Here is a 20,748-nt window from a genome sequence, read left to right as displayed (position 1 = left end):
AGTAGCTTTACTACAAGGAACTGAACAGATATGCCAGAACTGTAGGCACCCATTCAAAACAGCTGCAAAGGGATGCACAACAAGTTCACTGATGCAAAATAGCTTGACAAGGATTTGAAACAACTATAAAGGGATGGAAATCAATAACAAAGATATTCAAAAGATCATACAGGGCTGCAAAACAACTGTGCAGAGATGCAAAACGTCCATCCATTCAATATCTTTACCGCTTTTCACGTTCAGGGTCGCAGGGGGAGGGTGTGTGGAGCCGATCCCAGCTGTCATTGGGCGAGAAACCTTCTAAACAACTGCACACAATTGCAAAGTATTAGTTGCAGCATTATTACACAAAGATTCAAAAACATCTATTTCTCGATATGCACTTGTTTCATTTTAATTTCTATAGGGACAAGTATGGAGCAAGTACAGTGGCGATTATAGATTCTGTTGGGGCCCTGGGCAAAAATCAATTGAGGGGGGGGGGGGGGGGGGCGTTCATCACCACTGTGTCTGCCAGCCAGTGCTTACTCATCTTCTTTTTTCCTGTTTATTGTCTCTCCTGTAGACTCATCTGTTCTTTTCTTTGTTGTCTTTGCTTGACAAACTTTTGATTTTCACGCCAATAATGCAGACCATGGTAACGAGGGAGGAGGGGGGGGGGTTTCCTACTGTCATTGCAAAAATTGCACATTTTAGGCCTCTGCTTTGGTGTAGGTTTTTTGAGCCGCCATGGGCCGCCTACTGGTCTGGGGCCCCCAGCAGTTGCCTGTTGACAAGCAGCACCTCTGAGCAAATAAACCGCTGCCACACTACAAAGACACCAAAACAATAACTAGAATATTAAAATGACAACACAGGGGTGCAAAGGAAAATGAATCACCAGACAAGCACTAAACAGTATCACAAAAACAGGCAAAATGCTAGTCAAGTCTTTCTCCAATGTAAGATGACGAAGTGGAACTTTTTAAATGTATTCTGGGCCCATTCGGTCATACTCTTCCTGTGGTTATGTACATACTTTAAGTGTTTGTATGTGTAACCTGCAATTTTATGTGTTCCCATGCCTACAGTATGTGGCCTGTGCAAGCAGCTTCCAATGTGAAGTTCTCTTTTTGCTCTCAACTATTGATCCACACACTGTGGGCTCTGACACCAGGCAGCAGCTATGGATCTAAAATCCCATATCCAGCCCTTAATAAATGTTTGCTGAATGTGTGTGCTCTGTGGTGTGTAGCTCTGTATGTGCCGTGTGAGTGGGAGTACAAGCGCTAAAAGGCAGAGATGTGGAGAAGGCCGGGTCAGATGTGTTAGCAAGCTTTGGCGTGTGCCTGTGCTGGCTGTTAGCCAATACAGGTCCCTTCATGCTAACACTGTGCTCAGCTGGGCAGTTCTGATAGACTGGATATAGAGTCTATTATGAAGAGCTGGGGCTTTGATTTGTGTTCCCATGTGCTCAGTGCAAAAAATTGAAAGCAACTTTTATGCATTTTATGTGTGCTTGCAATATGAAAACATCTACTTGAAGACATGTGCACACAATTCAAAAACATTTTTTTAGCTTGCATGCTTTTGTTTTTTTTTTGCACTACTGTAATGTCAGATTGTTATGCATGAAATAAATGATAGCACAAAAGGTATTCTGACAAGGTTGTTAAAAAAACAAGGTAATTTTGGCCATGTTTCTCCGTTGAACTGGTAGCACTCAAAGCACTCAAACTTATAACACATGCATGCAGTCTGCTGGAGAACTGCGTTGACTTGAAAGCAGAAGTAACACTTTATATCCCCTGTGTACTGTAGGGTTGTAACGCAAACGAGAAGTGGACAAGGCAAGATGGTGATGATGTATCTTCCTGTGAGTTTAAAGGGTTAGAGATAAAGAAACAGAATCTCGATTGGTTGACTCTCAAAAGATGATGTGAAAGCATCAGGAAACAGGCATTTAATATCTCTCCATTAGCAGGGGTTATTACCTACCTGCACATGTTGCTAGGCAGTTGATTTCTAAGCTCTGCTGTGGTAAGTGCTGCAAGGGGGGGAAAAGGGTTTCTAAAAAAAGATAACAACTAACCTTTCTGGAGGAATTCAGTTTTGTCTGAATTGTGATTTAATTGAAATGTCAGACCACACTTGAAAATTGAGCCACAGTTTGCTGCTGGTGTTCTATTTCTTCACAGCTATTGCTGTTTCCTGCTGTTTCATTCAGGAGTGTTGCAAATTGTTGTTGGCTGGCAGTTTTGCTCTTTTGAATGTACAGTACATGCTTAATCTTGATCTTTATAGAGTAAGCTCAACGGAAAGGACATTTTGGGAAATGAAATTAGTGTCTCTATTGCTAAGAGTACATTGAATACCAGTACTTTATTCATGCCTGCAAGGCTTGATACAAAGCTAAAGTACAAAACACTGGTAGCTTTGCTTAGCTTTAGCAGAAAGACTGAAAGCAGGGGGCAAGGCTGGCTTGGAAATATCTGAAGATGGAAACAAAAATCAGACAACTAGCATCTTTAAATCTACATTTTCATCCAAAGCTGACTGCAAAAGTGACAAATACAAGGCACCCATTGGTGGTTTCGTTGTGGTTTTTTGTGTACCAAAACATTTCTTGCCTTTACTTTGTGACTTCCTGGACTCCAAAACCACAACTGTTTTTCACACTTGGTGTTGGTTTCGCTCACAGTTTAAAGCCAGACCAGTGCTTAACCGCTGCTTCACTCCAGGCTCCTATAGTCACTGAGACATCAGAGTGGCATCAATCATTTTATTAAGTCTTTGTCCAAAAATGAAAAAGAATACACTTTCAAACATGTCAAACTATTCTCTTAATAGGGTCAGAATCCAACGATGTCTTCAGAGCTGCAAATTTCAATGTTGAAATTCTCACAGAGAATCTCTCGGAGACAAAATCAATATCTACATGGATTATTTTAGCTTGTTGGAAAGTGCACAAAATCAGAGCTTAACAGCAATTTAAATAATTCCTTAGAGAACATTTCGGGGGTCTTTGGTTCATTAATGGAGTCATGCAAAGATGCACTTTTTGCTACGACTCTTTTAGCTTCTTAAATTTCTATTGTTTAATTTTCTTAATTACTGACTTGCGTCTTTTTTGTGTCCACAGTTTAAATCTGGGCTTCGACATCTTCCTGTTCTTCCTGATGTGCGATATTTGGTACTAGAACACCATGTTAGAGCCTCCAGAGCTTAACCAGGACATTGTGGAATGGCTATCCGCCCTCCGCCTTACCCAGTATACCTCCTCTTTCCAACAAGGAGGGTATCAATCTCTGAAAGACTGCAAGGACCTCACAGATGAGCATCTCATGGAGCTGAGCGTTCTTCCAACAGGCCATCGTAAGCGCATACTCCGCAGTTTGGAAGCACTCGGGGTGAAGCAGCTTAGTGGGGAAGAGGAAGATGACGATGAAGAAGGGGGTACGGCAAACGGAAAGAGCAGGAGGAAGCCGGTGCTCTACCCGAGGCATATCTTCCTGAAGGATAAAAGAAGGGGGACTTCCTGTCAGCACCAACAGCCAAAGGAGAGTGGGGAGGGTGACATAGAGGGGAGTCAGACTTTGCCTCCAGGAGCAGGACTGGGAACAGAATTCAAGGGTGTCCAAGAAGGTAGACATCCTCGCCTGCCTCAACCAGCCCCGAGAAATCCCCAGAACATTGGCACATCCTTTCCAGAGCACACCAAAACCCCCACCGTGGCATCTTTCAGCAACAGTAGCAGCAGCAGTGAGTCACTCTCCATTTCTGAAATGCCCTCTGACTGGGAGATTTCTCCAGAACACCCTTCGCTGTCCAGCACTGACTCAGTGCCCAGCTCTGCTGAAGCCTCCCACTCAACATTTACGGAAGAAATCGGGACTTTTTCGGGTGAAATGGTGGAGAACTCCATCTACGAGGCCCAGCCCAGTTTTAAGGCTCCTGGAGGTCCAAAGCACTCTCGGTCATACCGTCTGAGGCACCGTCCGGTTCCTGAAATACCAACTCAGATCATACCCGAACGCCAAGACAGGTAACCAGTCAAACGTTTGATAAAAATTTTAACTTTCCTGTTAAAATTACTATTTGATAAATCAACAAAAGCTAAGCAGCTGGTTAGCATCGCGGGCGGCCCTGGTTTCAAATCCAGCCTGTGGCTCCTTTCCCACATGTTATTCCCCACTCTCTCTCCCTGATTTCCATCTCCATCCACTGTACTATCTCTCAATTAAAGACACAACAAACCCAAAAATAAATCTTAAAAATGAAAACACATTAATGTTGTGGGGGTAATGGACTGCAGCCGGGGTTTTGGGGTCAACGGTCCACTGCTGTTGATTTGAGGACAGGATGGAGGGAGAGGGTGATGCTATTATTTTTCTTTCGTCGGGTCCTGTAACAGCAGCCCCCAGACCCTTAGGAGGGGGACTTGCCACTTGCAGGACCCAGACTGTTTAAGGCAGGGATGGGCAACTTTGGTCACAGCAAGGGGCCACATTCATTTAATTCTGACTGCCAGGGGGCCAAATTGTAAGATACAAAAACGATAACAGTCAATTATGTCTCAAATTTAACTCAACATATACCAGTGATCAAATATTATTATGGAAATATTTCTGGTTTTCATGATTTCATGGCAGATTTTGTCATGTTTTGATATCTAAAAATTGACCTGAGGGCCACATTGAGGGTTGACGAGGGCCGCATGTGGCCCCCGGGCCGCCAGTTGCCCACCCCTGGTTTAAGGTGTTCACACATGAGAGGGAGGGGGCCATCAGACCCAGAGGAGGGAGCCCCCCCCCCCCCAATGCAGCAGCCTGTATTGTTAACTATTTCAAATACTGGTATCTTTTTTTTGTTGTGTTTTGTAATTGTTTTTGCACTGTCCTGTCCCTGCTTTTTTATCAAATAGCCCACATAAGACTTTTTAAACATGTCTACAAAACCAGGCTAGTTGATGCCCAAGTCTTTGTGCTATGCTAACTGGCTACAGATAGCTTCATATTTAGGCAGAAATATGCAATATTGTTGATAGTGCCACAAATCTACTCAAGTTATTCAGAAACACACAAACAAACATAACCATTGAGCTATACCTTTACACATAGTTTGACTTGGTGAAAGTTTTAAAGCAGTTTTTCAAAACACAAGTCAGAAGAGCACGGTGAGCTGCACATATAGTACCTCAGCATCAAATAATACAAAAACAAGACTTTCTGTATGAGAAACAAGCATGAATACTTCCTCTCTTTGCATTCACATTTAAGTCATTTCTACATTGCACCTCCACACTTTACATGATTGAACTTTCATATTTGAAGGCCTGTACGTCTTAATGGTGTTGCCTATTTATCCCACGTGCTGAGGATTCTATACGCTGATTTTTCTTCCTCCTTCCTCAGGAGCGCTCCATCGGCGCAAACAACCAGCCCTGAACACCTAACCAGCTGCGAGGGTCCCATCGGTGCAAACGGCATACAGAGAGGTACACAGTCTCTTCAGCTGCATCTGCTTCATCTCTGCCATGAATATTTCATTCGGCAGTAGAGTCAGCACTGCTGTTGTTTGCCCGGATGAAAGAAGGCAGAGGGGATGAGGGTAGTGCGTGGGTGGGTGGGGGCGGCAATGGGGGCTGTGCGGTGTGTGTCTTTGGCGGCTGTTGTGGGGAAAAAGGCATCGCCCCCGTTTCAAGCACACATCTCACAGGGAATACGCGCTCTCACATCTTGTCCCTCAGTGAGACCCTGGTGTGTATTCCTGTCGGTTTGGCTCTCCAAAGTTTTTTAGAAGTTGTTTAACTTTGCTAACAAAACCAGGGCTTGTAGAACAACCAGAACAAATATGTTTTGAATTTCTTTTCCTTCCCCCTTTTCCCTTGCCGTATTTATTGAGTTAGTCGACCCTCATGTCTCAGCTGATACTACGTGAGCTGCTTTCCGTGCTGGAGTAGATGTGTTCTCCTAGGATTTGACGACTACTAACAGTCTGTATGAACGTGTGTTTAACACTTGTAAACATGTCAGTCATGTTGGGACCATGTCTGACCATGCTGTTACATTTTCTCTCCTAGTCATCTGTAGAACATCAAAAGCTTTCTGCCCATTTTCCTCCCCTCACCCTCCTGCAGCTAGGCCTTGATTTTTTGTGCAACTTTTTCTCTGTATGGAACAAGACAGCGAGTGAGTCGAGAGAGAAGAGACGAGACAGTGAAATCAGTCGGGAGGAAGGAAGAGGAGATGGATGCAAAACAGGCAGATAGACGGAGGAAGAGAGGGAGCCAATGCGGTCCCAGAACAGGGGAACGAGGAGCTCGACTAGCAAGCTAAATCTCCCCCTCGCAGCAAGGTCTAGCACGCCGTTATTTGACATGTTTCACACAAGCATAAACACGAGGAGTTTATTCTGAGATAAAATGCAAAACTTGTAACCTACAACGATGATTGTTATGTTTAATCAGCATGCTAATAATCCTCAACACATCCTTTTTTAATAGGTTCGTTTCACTAGAAACATCCCCTCGATAAATCGCATCAACCGCTACAACACAGCAGGCAAGGACAATCATTTAGTTACTGTAAAAGTCAAACAGTTGAAGTGTTATGTCTGCTTTTAAGGCGTTTGTTCTCACACAGTGACAAAAGTGTTTTTGTTCCAGTGACATTGCTGTGATGCTGACAGGCCTGACTGAACTTGAAGTGCAAGGTCACACCTAAGAATAAATGGAGTGTTTTGCTGGGACGATATTTCATATGCAAATACAAATGTATAACTTGCATATTACATTTTCACACCTCTAACAAAGTTCAGCCAAAAGTCACTAAGGACACTTTATACAAATCATATAATGGTAAATGAACTTAAGCGTGTAGCGCATAGCCTTCTGACTACACAAAGCGCTTTTACTCCGCATGTCACACCTAGCCATTCACACACTGATGGCAGTGGCTGCTTTCGTAATCAGTATTTACTAAGCCCATTCATACACATTCACACTCCTCAAATAGAGCAGTGGGAGCATCTTGGGGTTAAGTGTCTTGCCCAAGGACACATCGGATATGTGGTCGCAGGAGCCCAGACCTTCCAGTTGAGAAACGACTCTACCAATTGAGCCACAGCCGCCCCAATAATCCACCTTTACCTTCGTTTTAATCCAACTTTATTATAACTTTTCAGAATCAGCTGTTCCAGTTTGTATTCATCTTAACGCCAAAAACAGATTGAGGAAGAGAGAATTCAAAATTAATTGAATTAACAGAAAACGGACACTCTTAAAATCATCTGAGTGTGTTCAAAATGATGAAAAATGGAACCAGCTCTCTGACATTCAGCTGAAGAATCTTTACTCAACATGGCAAGATAAATTGACACAGACTATGCATTTCCCCTTAACGCTAACCCTTTGAGATAAGATGCCATGCAAACAGGTTTCTAGCCGAAGCTAAATTGCAACCCGTCCCTGACTGGGCTTTTAAGATTCAAACAGAAACATTAGACTTGACGAAATAAAGAAGCGTTATAATGCAACACAAATGCAGACATGATGAGCTGCACCTCTGCGCCTTTGAACTTCTCATTTAAAAAGTCTCAGACTGAGTCAAAAGTAATACACACCATGTGACCCCGAACTTTTCATCTTTTTAACATCCTCTTTAGCTGTTTTCATTTACTTTTGGTACTGTGACAAGTTCCTTTTTTTTCTGTGGTGAAGTCAATCCTGCAACCTTTGGTCTACCCCAAGTTCCTTATTTCTATCAAAATAAAAGCAGGCTTGTTTCCAAACAGGAAGTAGACTACCCTTAGCTTAAGGCAGTACAAAAAACAAAATAAAAGCATAACAATTTTTTAATTAAAGGAATTAATGGAAATTAACATGTGATTCAAAATGTGATTAATCGAGATAATCTATTGCATTTCATGGTTTTATCACTATTAAAAAAGACATTGTTTGACAACCCTAAATATAATAAAAACGAGACTAAAATAGGGACAGACAGTAAAATAAGGTTGAAAAGAGGAAGCACAGCGAGTTCTCACAGACTCGCTTCAGTTTCAAGTGTCTTACAAACATTGAGCTCTCGTCGGTTTCAATATTTCAGATGGTAATGCATTCCACAGTTTGTTCCTCTTCCTGGGAAGGATGACGGACCAGATGTGGATCTGCGAGTTGGTGCTTTAAAGTTTCCACCGTGTTCCGCTTTCACTGCTCGGTTACTTTTATTTACTCGTGGAACAGTTATAAGATGAGTATGTCTTTGAGGGAAACTCTGTGAAGTTGCCTTTGGCAGAGTTGAGCTAAACGTCAACATTAGCGCGCTAACACCATCTCATTGACTACGCTAATGTTCAAGGTCCAAGGTATATTTACTGAAAAGGGAATTCATTGTGCAGACGGAAAATTCTGAATTCCAAAGATAAAAAAAAAACATGCATGTGCTGTGTGTTTTTATTTTTGGGTTTATTATCCTTATTGTGTGTGTTAGCATGCCAACAGCTAAAGTACAGCTGACACTGATGGTAATTCTACACTTGAATATAAAGATAATTGTGGCTTTCTTATGGGGTTATTGTGCTGTGAACACACCAGAGACGATAGGCCAAAAAGGTAAATATGATAAAACAATAAAGACCCTCATTACTTTTGTTATTGGCCTCATTACAGGATTATTAAAGAACTCTCTTGACTGTGTTGTTCTCAGTCCATTCTCAAGTAAATCAAGGGAACCAGTGACTGAAATAATAAATGGTTCAGAGACTCATTTGAATTCAGATGGTGGCAGCTGTGTGTCCTCGAGGCTCAGTGTGGGAGTGATAATAACAAACTGACCTGTAACTCTCCGACTTAAAAGAACGGGACGCTTCATTCAGAACAAAATCAATGTCCTGGCTCGCTCCGAACTGATGGCGGCATCTAGGTCGTTTCCCCGACTGTGACTTGACAGAGCGTCTGGTCAGGAGCAGATAAAGAAGCGACGTGGTCGACTGAGAGAAACAAAAGCAGAGGCTGGAAATGGAGCAAGCGAGGGGGGAAGAATGGAGAGAATCAGACAGGAATTGAGTACAGTAGAGAGTCCGGCGGCCCTCAGAGAGAATCATGAATGGCCTGAAGGTCAGGTGCTAGATGATGATTGATGGTTGCTATCTTCCCAACGAGAGAGATCTGCTATGTTATAGTGTATTCTATCATCGCGTACACTGACCCCTTCATACAGGCCTTTTGTGCTCTTCTGTAATGGCCTGCATTATTTGAAAGTGTGCGTCTGGGAATCTTTTAAAAATCAGTATCGCTATGTGAGCGTTCTCATTTCACTGCCCATCCTTTTTCGTCTAGCTTTGTCTCAAGGCGTGTTTATGTGTCTGAAGGTGTTTCGATCTTTTAATGCTCGCTGTCTGCGTGCATATCTTCCTCTCCACCGGTGTCTATGTGTGTGTCTAGCCCCCGCAGCGACGTCTTCTGGCCCTCACAATCCTCAGGAGAGGGTGGTGTCATTTTTCACAGTGACAGGCAGTGGCCCACGCAGGGTGGCCCCCGGGTCTCCAGACTAATAGTGTCTGGCCGCAGTCGCTCTTTTTCTTTTTCTTCTTATTCTTCTTCTTCTTCGTCTTTTGCTTCCACCGAACACCGATGCAGCAGTGAAGACAGAGAAATGGCCTTGGCAGCAGTTTGAGACAAACGGAGGAGGATTGTAATCCCAGTCCAGCAGAGGGAAGGCAGAAGCAGACAGCAGGCTATCTAGAATTGTTGGCAGGCGTGCCGTGGCCCATCTTGGGCACACAAAAAGCGTTCATCTACTTCAATGATCACACTGATGTTTGATTCTTATCAATAGGTTATTTTTAAGATTATTCAGAGAGGACGGTGGATAGTCAGAAATCAGAGAGGGAGAGAGAGCGGGGAATGATATGCAGGAAAGGAGCCACAGGTGGTAGTCGACTCCCCACTTTGAGGACAACAGCCCTTGTTTATGAAGCATGCCAATTAATCGCTACGATGATTGTTTTGTTTGATAATGACGATGACGATATTTAGGATGGTTTTAATGCTGATAAGAACCCTCAAGGACAGCTGTGGATGTTGTGCTTCACCTCTGTGCACTTCCTGTCAGCATCTGTGTGTCTGGTCAGACTTAAAGATGTCCGTTTGCACTTACTGATGTTGCTTCCTCCTTTTTAGATCCCTGCTTGTGTTGTTCTTACTCTCTGTACTTCTAAATCTATCTATCTAATCTATCTAAATACTTATCAAAAACCATTCCATTTCTTTAAAATAAGGTGAAATAGTCAATAACTCCAGCTCCTACTGCCCTTTGTTCTGAACCCTGGAGTTCTTAAAAATGTTCAACATAACCAAAACCTTCAGAAAATGGTAAATGGACTTGAGCTTGTTTAGTGCTTTTTTAGTCTTCTGACTACTCAAAGCACTTTTTACACCACAGGTCACACCTACACATTCACACACTGATGGCAGAGGCTGCTGTGTAAAGTGTCCGTCAGTATTAACTAATCCATTCATACACATTTATACGTTGCTGACGAAGCAGCGGGAGCACCTTGAGCTTAAGTGTCTTGCCCATGGACACATCGGACATGTGGCTGCAGGAGCTGGGGATCAAACCACCAACCTTCCTGTTGAGAGACGACCGACTCTATCAACTGAGCCCCAGCCGCTTTTGTATTTCAATTTCATAACATTTCACTCACCATTTCCTTTTCTTAAACAGATTTCTTGTATCAAGGTCTCAGATCTACAGTTATCACATCAGATCTGTTGATCTTGTATTAAGTCTTTCCTACAGAACCGGTCCAGGTCTTGTGTTTTTGAAAAGCTTCTCAGTCCTACTTAAGGTTCTGCCATATCTGATTTTTTTTTAGTTATATCTGAAACAGGTTATTCATTAAGAATATAGTAGTATGTGAATGAAGTTAGTAATATGGCATGTATGTAAAGGGTTTTTTCTCCCCTCTTTAAGAAACTCTAAAAACACTTTTCAAATGTATGGCAAGACATGTGTTGAGTTTTAAATGTAAAGGGGGCTCTTCTTGTGTAGCAGCCACCGGTCACACATTCACACCCTGATGGTAGAGGTTGCGATGTAAAGTGTCCATCAGAAGTAACTTATTCCATTCATACACACTTACATGCCGCTGATGAAGCAGCGGGAGCATCTTGGGGTTAAGTGTCTTGCCCAAGGACACATCGGACATGTGGCTGCAGGAGCTGGGGATCAAACCCCCGACCAACCAACCACCACTGATCCACAGCGTAGCTCCTTCCTCCCCCCCGAGCCTTTGAAATGTTACTGTTTCTGTTATGTTCATTGATTTATTTATGTATTTCTTGCACACATTGAGAACTACAGACTAAAAGCTTTCACACTGTTTTCTGAAAGTTTCCACCCCTTGACATAACCACTGTTGTGTGACTCCGTGTCATTTTTTTTTTTTTTTTTAGCTCCACTTCAAAGAACGTTGACGCTGATAGCTCCCTACGGAGAAATGTTCCTGTACAACAACCCTGAAAACACTCCGGTAAGACAGCGTACACTCCCACTAGTGGACAGTGAGTAGCAGTTTCGCAAAGAGGAACAGACATTTCTCACATGTTCAACACTATCAGTGCCGGCTCAGCTACACTCTGCACACCAAACTTCCCTCTGTCTGGGTTTTAGTGAAGTCACCATGGACACACAACAGAGGGGGGGGGGAGGGGGGGGGGGGGGATGTGCTTGTTTCAGTCTGCCCCCTGAGGTTAATAGAAATGTCACCAAGCCACTAAAGTTAACATAGCTTAGTGCTGCAACAAGATAACTGTGTCTGACTGAAAGATGGACGCCGTCTTTTTCTCTGATGCTAATCTCTGCTGTGCTCCACAGGAACAAGGCACCAAAGAAGGGCTACAGAAGGGTTTGAAGGACAAAATAAAAGAGACGAAACAAAGGTATGGTATACTGATGTCCAACTAAAGTCTCACACACTTTGTGTTTATAAAAATACAAACGTTTACATAAGAGGAACCACAGACCACAGATAAAGTTATTGATGTAACTTGTGTCAGTGAAGCACACTGAAGACACACTGCTCGTGCTCTGCAGGCTTGTGTTAAAGTGTGCATGCAGTAATGATAGTTCTTATTTTGAAGTTTTTTTTGAGTGGTTATTTGTGCCTTCATTGTAGAAAAAGTACATTGGACAGAGAGGGAAATCAGGGAGATAGAGAGAGCGGGGAATGACATGCGGGAAAGGAGCCACATGTCAGATTCAAACCTGGGCCGCCCGCTCGGAGGACTTCAGCCTCCGTACATGAGGCATGGGCACTAACCACTACTCTACTGGTGCCCCTAATGATATAAATATTTTTGTTGCATACATGGTTAAACTCTCCAGTAACACAATCATTTCATTTTCATTTATAGTTGTTGGTTTAAAGAAAATGCAGACACAGTATAAATGTTAGCCTGCATTGATAATCATAAAACTAAAACATAGTTAGAGGTATTTCTTTCCCCACTGGTCTGACACTCTGGTAAGGCAAATAAAGATTTTTTTCCTATGAGTTTAGATATAAAATCGTGTTTTCGCCCGTTTTGTGGGTGTTTGACCACTTTTCAAATCAAATTCCTTTTCACCAAGAAGTCCTTACTTATCTGCATCACACAGAGATACGTGACAAGACAGTTTCACCACAGTCTCAAAGGGAAAGTTTTACATTTATGTAACATGCGTCTTCCCTCTTAAGGCGTCTGAAGTCTGAAGTTCAGCATTTACACTGGAGGACAGTTAGTTTCGATTTTACAGACAGCTATACAAAACTGAGTGTGTGAGGTCAGTTCCGATGTGTGTGCGGACAAGGTGTACCTTGTCTTGAGGTTACTGAAAGCCAAGACACATAAACAGCTATAAAAATAAAACTTGTGTTTTTTTTATTTTAGTTTGTGTGTCAATTACAACAAGATACAACATGTGACCTTTAGAAATGAGATGAGATGAGATTCAACTTTATTGTCATTACACATATACAAGTATAGAGTAACGAAATGAGGTTTGGCATCTCACCAGAAGTGCAAGAAGCAGAAAGTGCAAGAATCTGTGCTATGTACAAGTAATTACAAAATTTACAGATGTAGACTAAAAAAAGTGAATTATTGGGTATATATGGCTGGATTAATGGGATGCTATAAATATAAATAAATGCTATACATATAAGTATATTCTTCAGATTATAATACACAGATTAAGGTGCAGTGAGCATGCTATACTAGTTTACAGATAATATACAGAATATGGACATATTTTACAGGTCGATAACTTATTGAGGTGATATGAACATACTATAATACAATAATACAGGTGGATGAGAGAGGTGTGTGTATGACCAGGAGGAGTGGTGGGGGGATGATGGGTGTGAGGTGATGTGCAGGGGAAGGGGGGTCAGCGGGGGGGCGGAGTTCGGGAGGGAGAGAGAGAGAGAGATGGAATGCTGGTTTCAAGCTCTGGACTAAGAAAGGTTTGCCCTGTTTTCCTGCACTACCTGTCGATATGCTGAGCTCGGCTACAGGCCTCATGCTTTATTGTAGCTCTATACTGTGTACCGTGAAGAAGGGGGTACCAGTTGTCGTGTAACTCTCCCCACAAAAACACACCAAGAGTATTTTGACAATAATATTTGTAGTATTTTTGTCTTGTTATCAAAGTCTGAATGTTGCTTCATTCATCATTGGTGAAGGCTCTTTAGGGGTCATCAACAAACTTTACCAAGAGGCTATTTTCTCTAAATTATTTTATAACAGGTGCCTGGAAAAAATGGCAATTTAATAGCGTTTCTAAAAAGAAAGTAAGAGAAGAGTTAATGTTAAATTAAATTAACTGAAAATAGTTAATGTTATTTTTTTGGGGAAACTTAAACATTTGATATTTAGCCAAGAGTTAGATAAAATATGAAATCCAGTTGTATGTCTGAAAGGTAAGTATTAATAAGGAGACAGGCGACTGTTAGCTTAGCTTAGCATAAATACTGGACGCTAGGGATGGATATTTACACGTGTCTAAACACTCAAGAACAAAAACAACCTCATACCTCCATGATGTACCTTCCCATGGTCCTTTGTTTTCTGCTGTGTGTCTATAGGACAGCTGCCTTCAAATCCCAGTCCTGAATGAAATGAGAAGTGATAGTAACATATGACTCTGTGGTTAGTATCTGTAGTCAGAGAAGAAGAAAGTGGAAAGGTACAGATGTGCTGTAGTTTTTGATCTGTATTAACACTTTACTTTTCATCACAATTCTGCTGCATCTTTTCCACTCCCACAGCTGTCGTTAGCCGTGATGGAGGCTTGTACTCGCTAGCAGCTCGTGGAAGCTTTTCTCTTCCACAAAACTTAATGGGAGGATATCTCCAGTCACTGTTATTGCGCTCTTAGTTTACTTAAACATAACATACTTAATCTCCTTCACTCTGGTATCAACACAACAACACAACGTGTGCTAACAGTGTTAGCTTCACACTGACTTTCCACACTAATATGTTTTTCATCTGACTCAGCAAGAAAACAATTAAACAGTTATCTTCAAATGTCAACAGGATTCTTTAACACCTTTTAAATGCTTTACAGGAGAAAGATGCCTAAAAAGAAAGACTCCAAGGAAAAAGGGCCCCCTCCTCCTCCTCCTCCTCCATCTATCCCAGACCCCTACCAGGACGACTACTCCACAGTGGACGAGTGTGCCAGCATTTTGCCCCAAGCTGCTTTGGACCCAAGTTTTGTGTTGACCTCTGAGACTCTGGCTGCTCGACCGGCTGGCTCAGGCCCTAAGGACGACTCTTTAATCATGGTGGAGTGTGACCTCTACTCTGAGCCCACGGACGCTCTGGGGGATGTGAGCAGAAACGCTCTGCCTGATATTTCTCCATACGCGTGCTTCTATGGAGCCCCCAAACACCAGGTGCTCAAAGTGGGCTGGCTGGACAAACTGTCGCCTCAGGGGTAGGTTACAGTACCGCTGCAGTTGATAAATACAGATTATTTAACAACAACTTTTTTTGCAGTGCCCTTTCCTTTCTGCACTTTTTTGGGCTTCTCTGTGTTTTTCCTAGATTTGATGACTTTTTAAACCATAGACTGACGGATGCATTGACAGCTCCCCAAACATTTGGAAGCTCCTCATTCTTGCCGGCTATAGTCACAGTCATAAGCTCCGCCTCCTCCATGTTACCAGATGGGACATGTGTCAGACTATTAAACAAAAATACATAGCCATGAAACTGTTCTTAAACACGGTTTCTGTCATTATCGTAAGTTGATACTGTGCTGATTCATGTCCAAGTCATATGTTTTCTGAGTGGTTAAGTTTAAGTGTGTTATTTGATGCCTTTTAAAATATGTAAAATGCCATGATTGACAGCTCTGTTGATAAATGTGACTCCTGCAGTGCTTTGTGCACCAACCAGAGGAAACATTACAAACACTAACAGAGTCATTGAACTTTCTAATACCTTGAATATCTGCTCCAAACCAACATAAATATCTATTCAACTGTGGACTGTACTGACCTGAAGGATCTTGGACGTTTTATCCTTCAGTTAAATTGCATTTTTTTGGTTAGCGCAAGGGGCGGTACTTCAAAACTGCATAAGGGATTACTTGGCTGACGTCACCAGCGCAGCATGTCTGGTTCTGTCTTTTGGCTTCACTTTTGGACTGCAGGAGGAGGTGGAGATGTGCCGCTCACCTTTTATATACAGCCAATTGCAAGAAAAGGAAACTAAAAACAGAAGATAAACTTTCAGTATTGTACTGAACTGTCACTTAGTTTGAGTCCAAAAAGTAGTTTATGCCACATCCTCCACCGCTGAGCCATCAATCATTGTCTTCCTTTTAGAATTCTCCTTCACTGCCTGATATGCAAAGTGGCAAACTTCCCTTGGACTGCTGAATATTCAAATAGAAAGTGGCCATTTGTTTTGATCACGCTAATTGACAGCTGTTGATACAAGTCTTGACATTAATGAATCAATGGCACTGTTGATGAAATATGAGTAACCACTCAGCAGATTTGTCTGTTTTTGTGTGTTTCTGTGTGGCTGATTTCACTCACAGCTGATTTAGTGCAACGGAGGAGCCAGATGGATTGAATATGTCGACTTCTTCTCTTTGCAGAAAATGTGTTTTTCAAAGGAGGTGGGTGAGATTTGATGGAGAGAGCCTGGCTTACTACAACAACGAAAAGGTAAAAGAAAAAAACATGACCCTGTACACTACTGGCTGCTAAAGCTTTCGAACCTTTCCTTGTCCACACATTCCTTCAGATGCGAAAGGTATTCAACGGGCAGCTGCGCCAACTTCTAAGTGTTCCCCTCTGTTTCTCCTCCTCTTCTTTCTCGTTGTCATCATCATTATCCGGGCCGGCTAAAGAATAGGGGCAAGGACAGAGCGACTTTACGCCATGCGTGACAGGCCAGCACTCTCTGTGCCCGCCCAGCCAGGGAGTAAAGTACATTGATGTTGGCACCTGACCAGTGCCTGGAGAAAGAAAGAAAAGCAAGGGGGGGGGGGGTGTGTAGGGGTAGAGGGGAAAAAGACACCTCTCTTTTTGCCTCCGTCAGCATTTCTTCCTCCCTGCACCGCTCCTCTTTCTCCTTCTGACAGTTGGATTTGAAAATTTCGCTTAGTGTTGCCTGAGTTATCATCAAAGAGGTGGAAGGGTGGAGGACAGAGAAAGGGTTTGGGTGAGGTGGTTGGAAAAAAAAAAAAAAAAGCCGACACTTGAGAGGAGGCAGACAGAGAGTGCAGTTTAACTACCTCTTCTTCTGGTCTGGACTCTGTTACACGTTAGTCTCAAACTTTTTGTCCGGGGCACCACGTTTTTTAATATGTGGTCTGTTGCATGTTGAAGTGGAAGTTGTTTTACTCAAAAGAAAGCTGTTTGCCAACTGGATATGCCGGATGAAGTTGTTAAATGAAAAAAAAAAGTGCTTGGCCATCCTTTTATGTGACCATGTGTTTGAGAGTACGGAAGCCCTAAGCCGGCATGCATCCATTTTATTGATTCATGAGTTGTTCTCTCCAGATCTCAACTTATTTTTATACAGCAAAGGTCACATATTCTGCTTCTTTTCATGAAGTTTAAAGAAGTCTCACCAAAACGTGTCTGTGAAGTTCAAGAAGTCAAAACCGGGGGATTTTACTGAACCAACAAGACAACACACAGTCACTGACTGAGAGGCTTGTGGAGTGGTTACTTCTGCGTGTTGCCTCAGTCATGTCATTTTTGTGTATTATTAAAATCCATACGTTTTGACTTCAAGGTGTTTTATCTGCTTTATAGGGCCAATTCGTGGGTTGTTGATATGCCCCCATAGGGCCCTCTGTATTTCAGGGGATTCTTGATTCTCGTTGTTAACCTGCCACAGACTTCACTCCAAACAGCAGAGTTCTCACTTACGTCCACATGGCTGCTTTCTAAACTAGACTCTTGATTCTACGAGAAAAGTTTTAGTTGTGGTTGACTGTGTTTGATATTCTCCCATGCACCAATAGCCCCTGTAGAAAATTGTCGGCATGGTGATAGAGAAATTAGCCTGAAAAGAAATGAGCCAACTGCAGCCACAGCCGCCTCACATCATAACAGTGATGTAACACTGACAAACACTTATAATCAATATGGGTGCAAACAGGATCTTGTTTGGATAAATACAATAGCACATGTCAAAATATCTCTCATCTTTCTGGAAAGGAAGAAAAATATGTAAAAAAAAAAAAAAAACTAACTTAAGAAATGTAAATCATTTCGTTCAAGCGGCTAAAACTTGCACAAAGCTGTTATTATAAAAACTTTGGATGCAAGAATTGTGTGTTCCCAAGCGAGGTTTAATCGGCTAACATATCTGACATCGTGTGCTTTACCTTCATGTTGCTGCTAATGACCACTGGATGCGCTACGAACGCACACATTTCTGTGTGTGTTTGTGTGTGTGTTTGTGACCTCGGCGGCCCCTTTCCCCGAGCCGGCTCGTTTTCTCTGCAGCAGCGTTGCACAACATCACAATCAATGATGTGGGACGTGTCTGAGGCCCGCTCGTTAATCACTTACTAATTATAGCCCCCCGTGCTCTCTCGCTCCCTCTCCCTCTCTCGCTCTTTTTTTCCGTTACATTTGTTGCTTTATTTATCGGGATACGCTCTGTCGGCCGCAGAGCTGGAAATCGGCAGGGAGGCTGGCGACTCAGCACTTTTAACTCCGTGTCACTGTCAGCGAATGCACCACCTTTTTTTTTTTTTTTTTTTTTTTTTTCATGGAGAGATGAAAGTTTGCGTATGTAGTTTTGACTTTCTTAAAGTCATCCTGCCTCTGAGAAAGTAGAGGACTTCATCATGTTTCGGTTGAGCAGAGAGGTCGAGCACAATCTCCTTGTCACCGCTGCTTCATGGGGCCAGCTGAGGCTCTGTCAAATCCCGTGTGCCGCCCAGCGCCACCTCGGCACGGTGACCACGGGGGAAGAAGACCCTGCATGAACATTGAGGATGTCTTTTTCTGTCAGAAGTATAAAACACAAGTTGGCATCCTAGTTCACCTCACTGTGCAAAGACATAAGTGTGTGTGTGTGCCTTTAAACCCGGAGCAGACACATCCTGTATTACAAGTCATCTCAGACTGCGTCTATTGAGTGTTTATATTAATTTTTCACTCATTTCCAGGAGTCATTGTCATATAAAGGCCACAGCAGTTTATAAAGAGAGATGTTAAAGAATACATATTATTTGAATTCACACCTCAATTAGATTTTCTACCTTGAATTTAATGCAAATATAGTTGAAAAACAATGAAAATTTTTCCATAAAGCTTTTCTTATCAGTTGCAGCGGCTGTGGCTCAGTTGGTAGAGTCGGTCGTCTCTCAACTGGAAGGTTGGTGGTTTGATCCCCAGCTCCTGCAGCCACATGTCTATGTCCTTGTGCAAGACACTTAACCCCAAGTTGCTCCCTCTGTGGCATATGAATGTGCAAGAATTGGATTAGTTACTTCTGATGGTCACTTTACATAGAAACATCTACCATCAGTGTGTGAATGGGTAGGTGTAAAAGTGCTTTGATTAGTCAGAGGACTAGAAAAGCGCTTTACAAGCTTTACCATTTTTTAGTTTAAAAAAATAGACTTAATTACAATGTTTAGGTAAGGTGTTTCTTGAATTTATTTTGAATGGACAGAGCTTGGGAGAAACTTTACTTGGAGAAGTATGCATGACTGACAATTAAGAATCAATAAAGCATCGAGTGCAGCCTGTTGTTCTCAAATTACCCTCTAGGGGCATCGAGTACAACTCAAGTGGCAACCTCGGGTGATGAAAAATGAAGCCAATGCGGAAGTGCTGTGGTTTTGTCGTGTGTTCGCTTGAGGCTGGCACCAGGAACACTGGAAGCCACATACACACAACAGGCGAAAAAGCAGTTTTTTACAGCAGAAATAAACATGTTTAAAGCCTGGTACACAAAAGTGAAATAGGTCTGATGAGTTATTGTCATCGCTGGCACACACTGTACGGGGGATGATATATTTTTTAAACCGATCCTTTTTGATTTTATGAACGATATGTTGTTGTTGTGTTATCCGTTCGCAAGTAGCTTGACTGACAAGATTGACAGGTGGGCGTGATAACGGTGTTTCAAGAGGCTTTAAACCCGCCTCAGCTCCGGCTCTCAGCCTGTCGTTAGGTTGACTGAAAGTTAGACTGAGACAGGATTTCAGATGGGTAACGTCACTCAGGCCTCGTCCGTTAATATTTACAGTCTATGGTGCAACTTCATCCTTTTATGCCACTCTTTAATCAACCACGTTGGAAAAAGTATTAATTGTGACAAAATATAAATACTGTAATATACCGTCATCGTGACTCGTTTGATACAAATAACTGAGCGCTGGTGCCAAAGATCTCCATTTTGATAAAAGGGACAGTCTAAACAGATTTCCCTGCAAATTCAACTCACTGCGGTGCTTATGACATGATTGAGGGTAATGTCAGTGGATGTTAATCGGCAAAAGGAAGGAGAAGAAGACTGAAGGATATTAACAGGCAGAGGTCAAAAGAGGAAAGAGATAAAGCGTGATAAAAGGTGAAACTGACACCGAGCTGCATTCATCAGTTCATCAGATATCACGATGGGTCATTATATGATTAACTTGCAATGTATCAACTATGGCAGAATCGCTCCTGATCGTATCGTTATTGTGGGCTTTGCATCATATCATATCTTATTCAGATTAATCCTGCAATACCCACACCTAAGAAAATTGAGTCGCATTTTGAATGGCTCAAGGCCATGAATGAAAGTCTTTGGAGCCTGAGGTCTTAAGTCCCACCCTTGTGCAGACTGCAGAAGGCTTTAGTTTGGACTCTGCGTTGGACTTATATGAACATGGCTGTGTCAGTTTATCACGATCCATAAATAAAAATGTAATTTCCTACGTACCGAGTCATTCCCGTGCTTGTTCCTTTTCTTAAACTTTCAACATAAGAAACATCTCTTGCAGTTTACAATACCCTGGGATCTGTCAGCCCCAGACAGAACTAATCGCACTTAATCGCCGTCGCAGCTTGAAGGTCTCTGGCCGCCGTGATGTCATCATCAGGCTAGCCGAGGTGGCGTGGGAGAGTAGCAAGATCCTCAGTCTCACTTCTCCCTCTCTGCAGCACCGCATCCGATCCGTCTCATCAATCACTCCTTTCGCCTGATTTCGTCAACGCGGGGATTGACTCGGGAGAACGCTT

General features: G+C 42.6%; 1 protein-coding gene across 1 annotated transcript in view; it reads left to right on the top strand.

Moving 5' to 3' along the window:
* arap2 (ArfGAP with RhoGAP domain, ankyrin repeat and PH domain 2) overlaps positions 1 to 20,748 on the top strand; it is a 142,365-nt gene that overhangs the window by 1,039 nt on the left and 120,578 nt on the right. The window contains exons 2-7 of the mRNA XM_061032084.1: positions 3,122 to 4,024; positions 5,394 to 5,476; positions 11,441 to 11,517; positions 11,862 to 11,926; positions 14,598 to 14,969; positions 16,143 to 16,212. Of these exons, the coding sequence (XP_060888067.1) occupies positions 3,186 to 4,024; positions 5,394 to 5,476; positions 11,441 to 11,517; positions 11,862 to 11,926; positions 14,598 to 14,969; positions 16,143 to 16,212 (1,506 nt within the window). The 5' untranslated portion in view covers positions 3,122 to 3,185. The remainder of the gene's footprint in view (positions 1 to 3,121; positions 4,025 to 5,393; positions 5,477 to 11,440; positions 11,518 to 11,861; positions 11,927 to 14,597; positions 14,970 to 16,142; positions 16,213 to 20,748) is intronic.

Source organism: Labrus mixtus, chromosome 23 (genome assembly GCF_963584025.1).
Source record: "Labrus mixtus chromosome 23, fLabMix1.1, whole genome shotgun sequence".
NCBI classification, from domain to species: Eukaryota; Metazoa; Chordata; class Actinopteri; order Labriformes; family Labridae; genus Labrus; species Labrus mixtus.
This window is presented reverse-complemented; position numbering and strand designations above follow the sequence as displayed.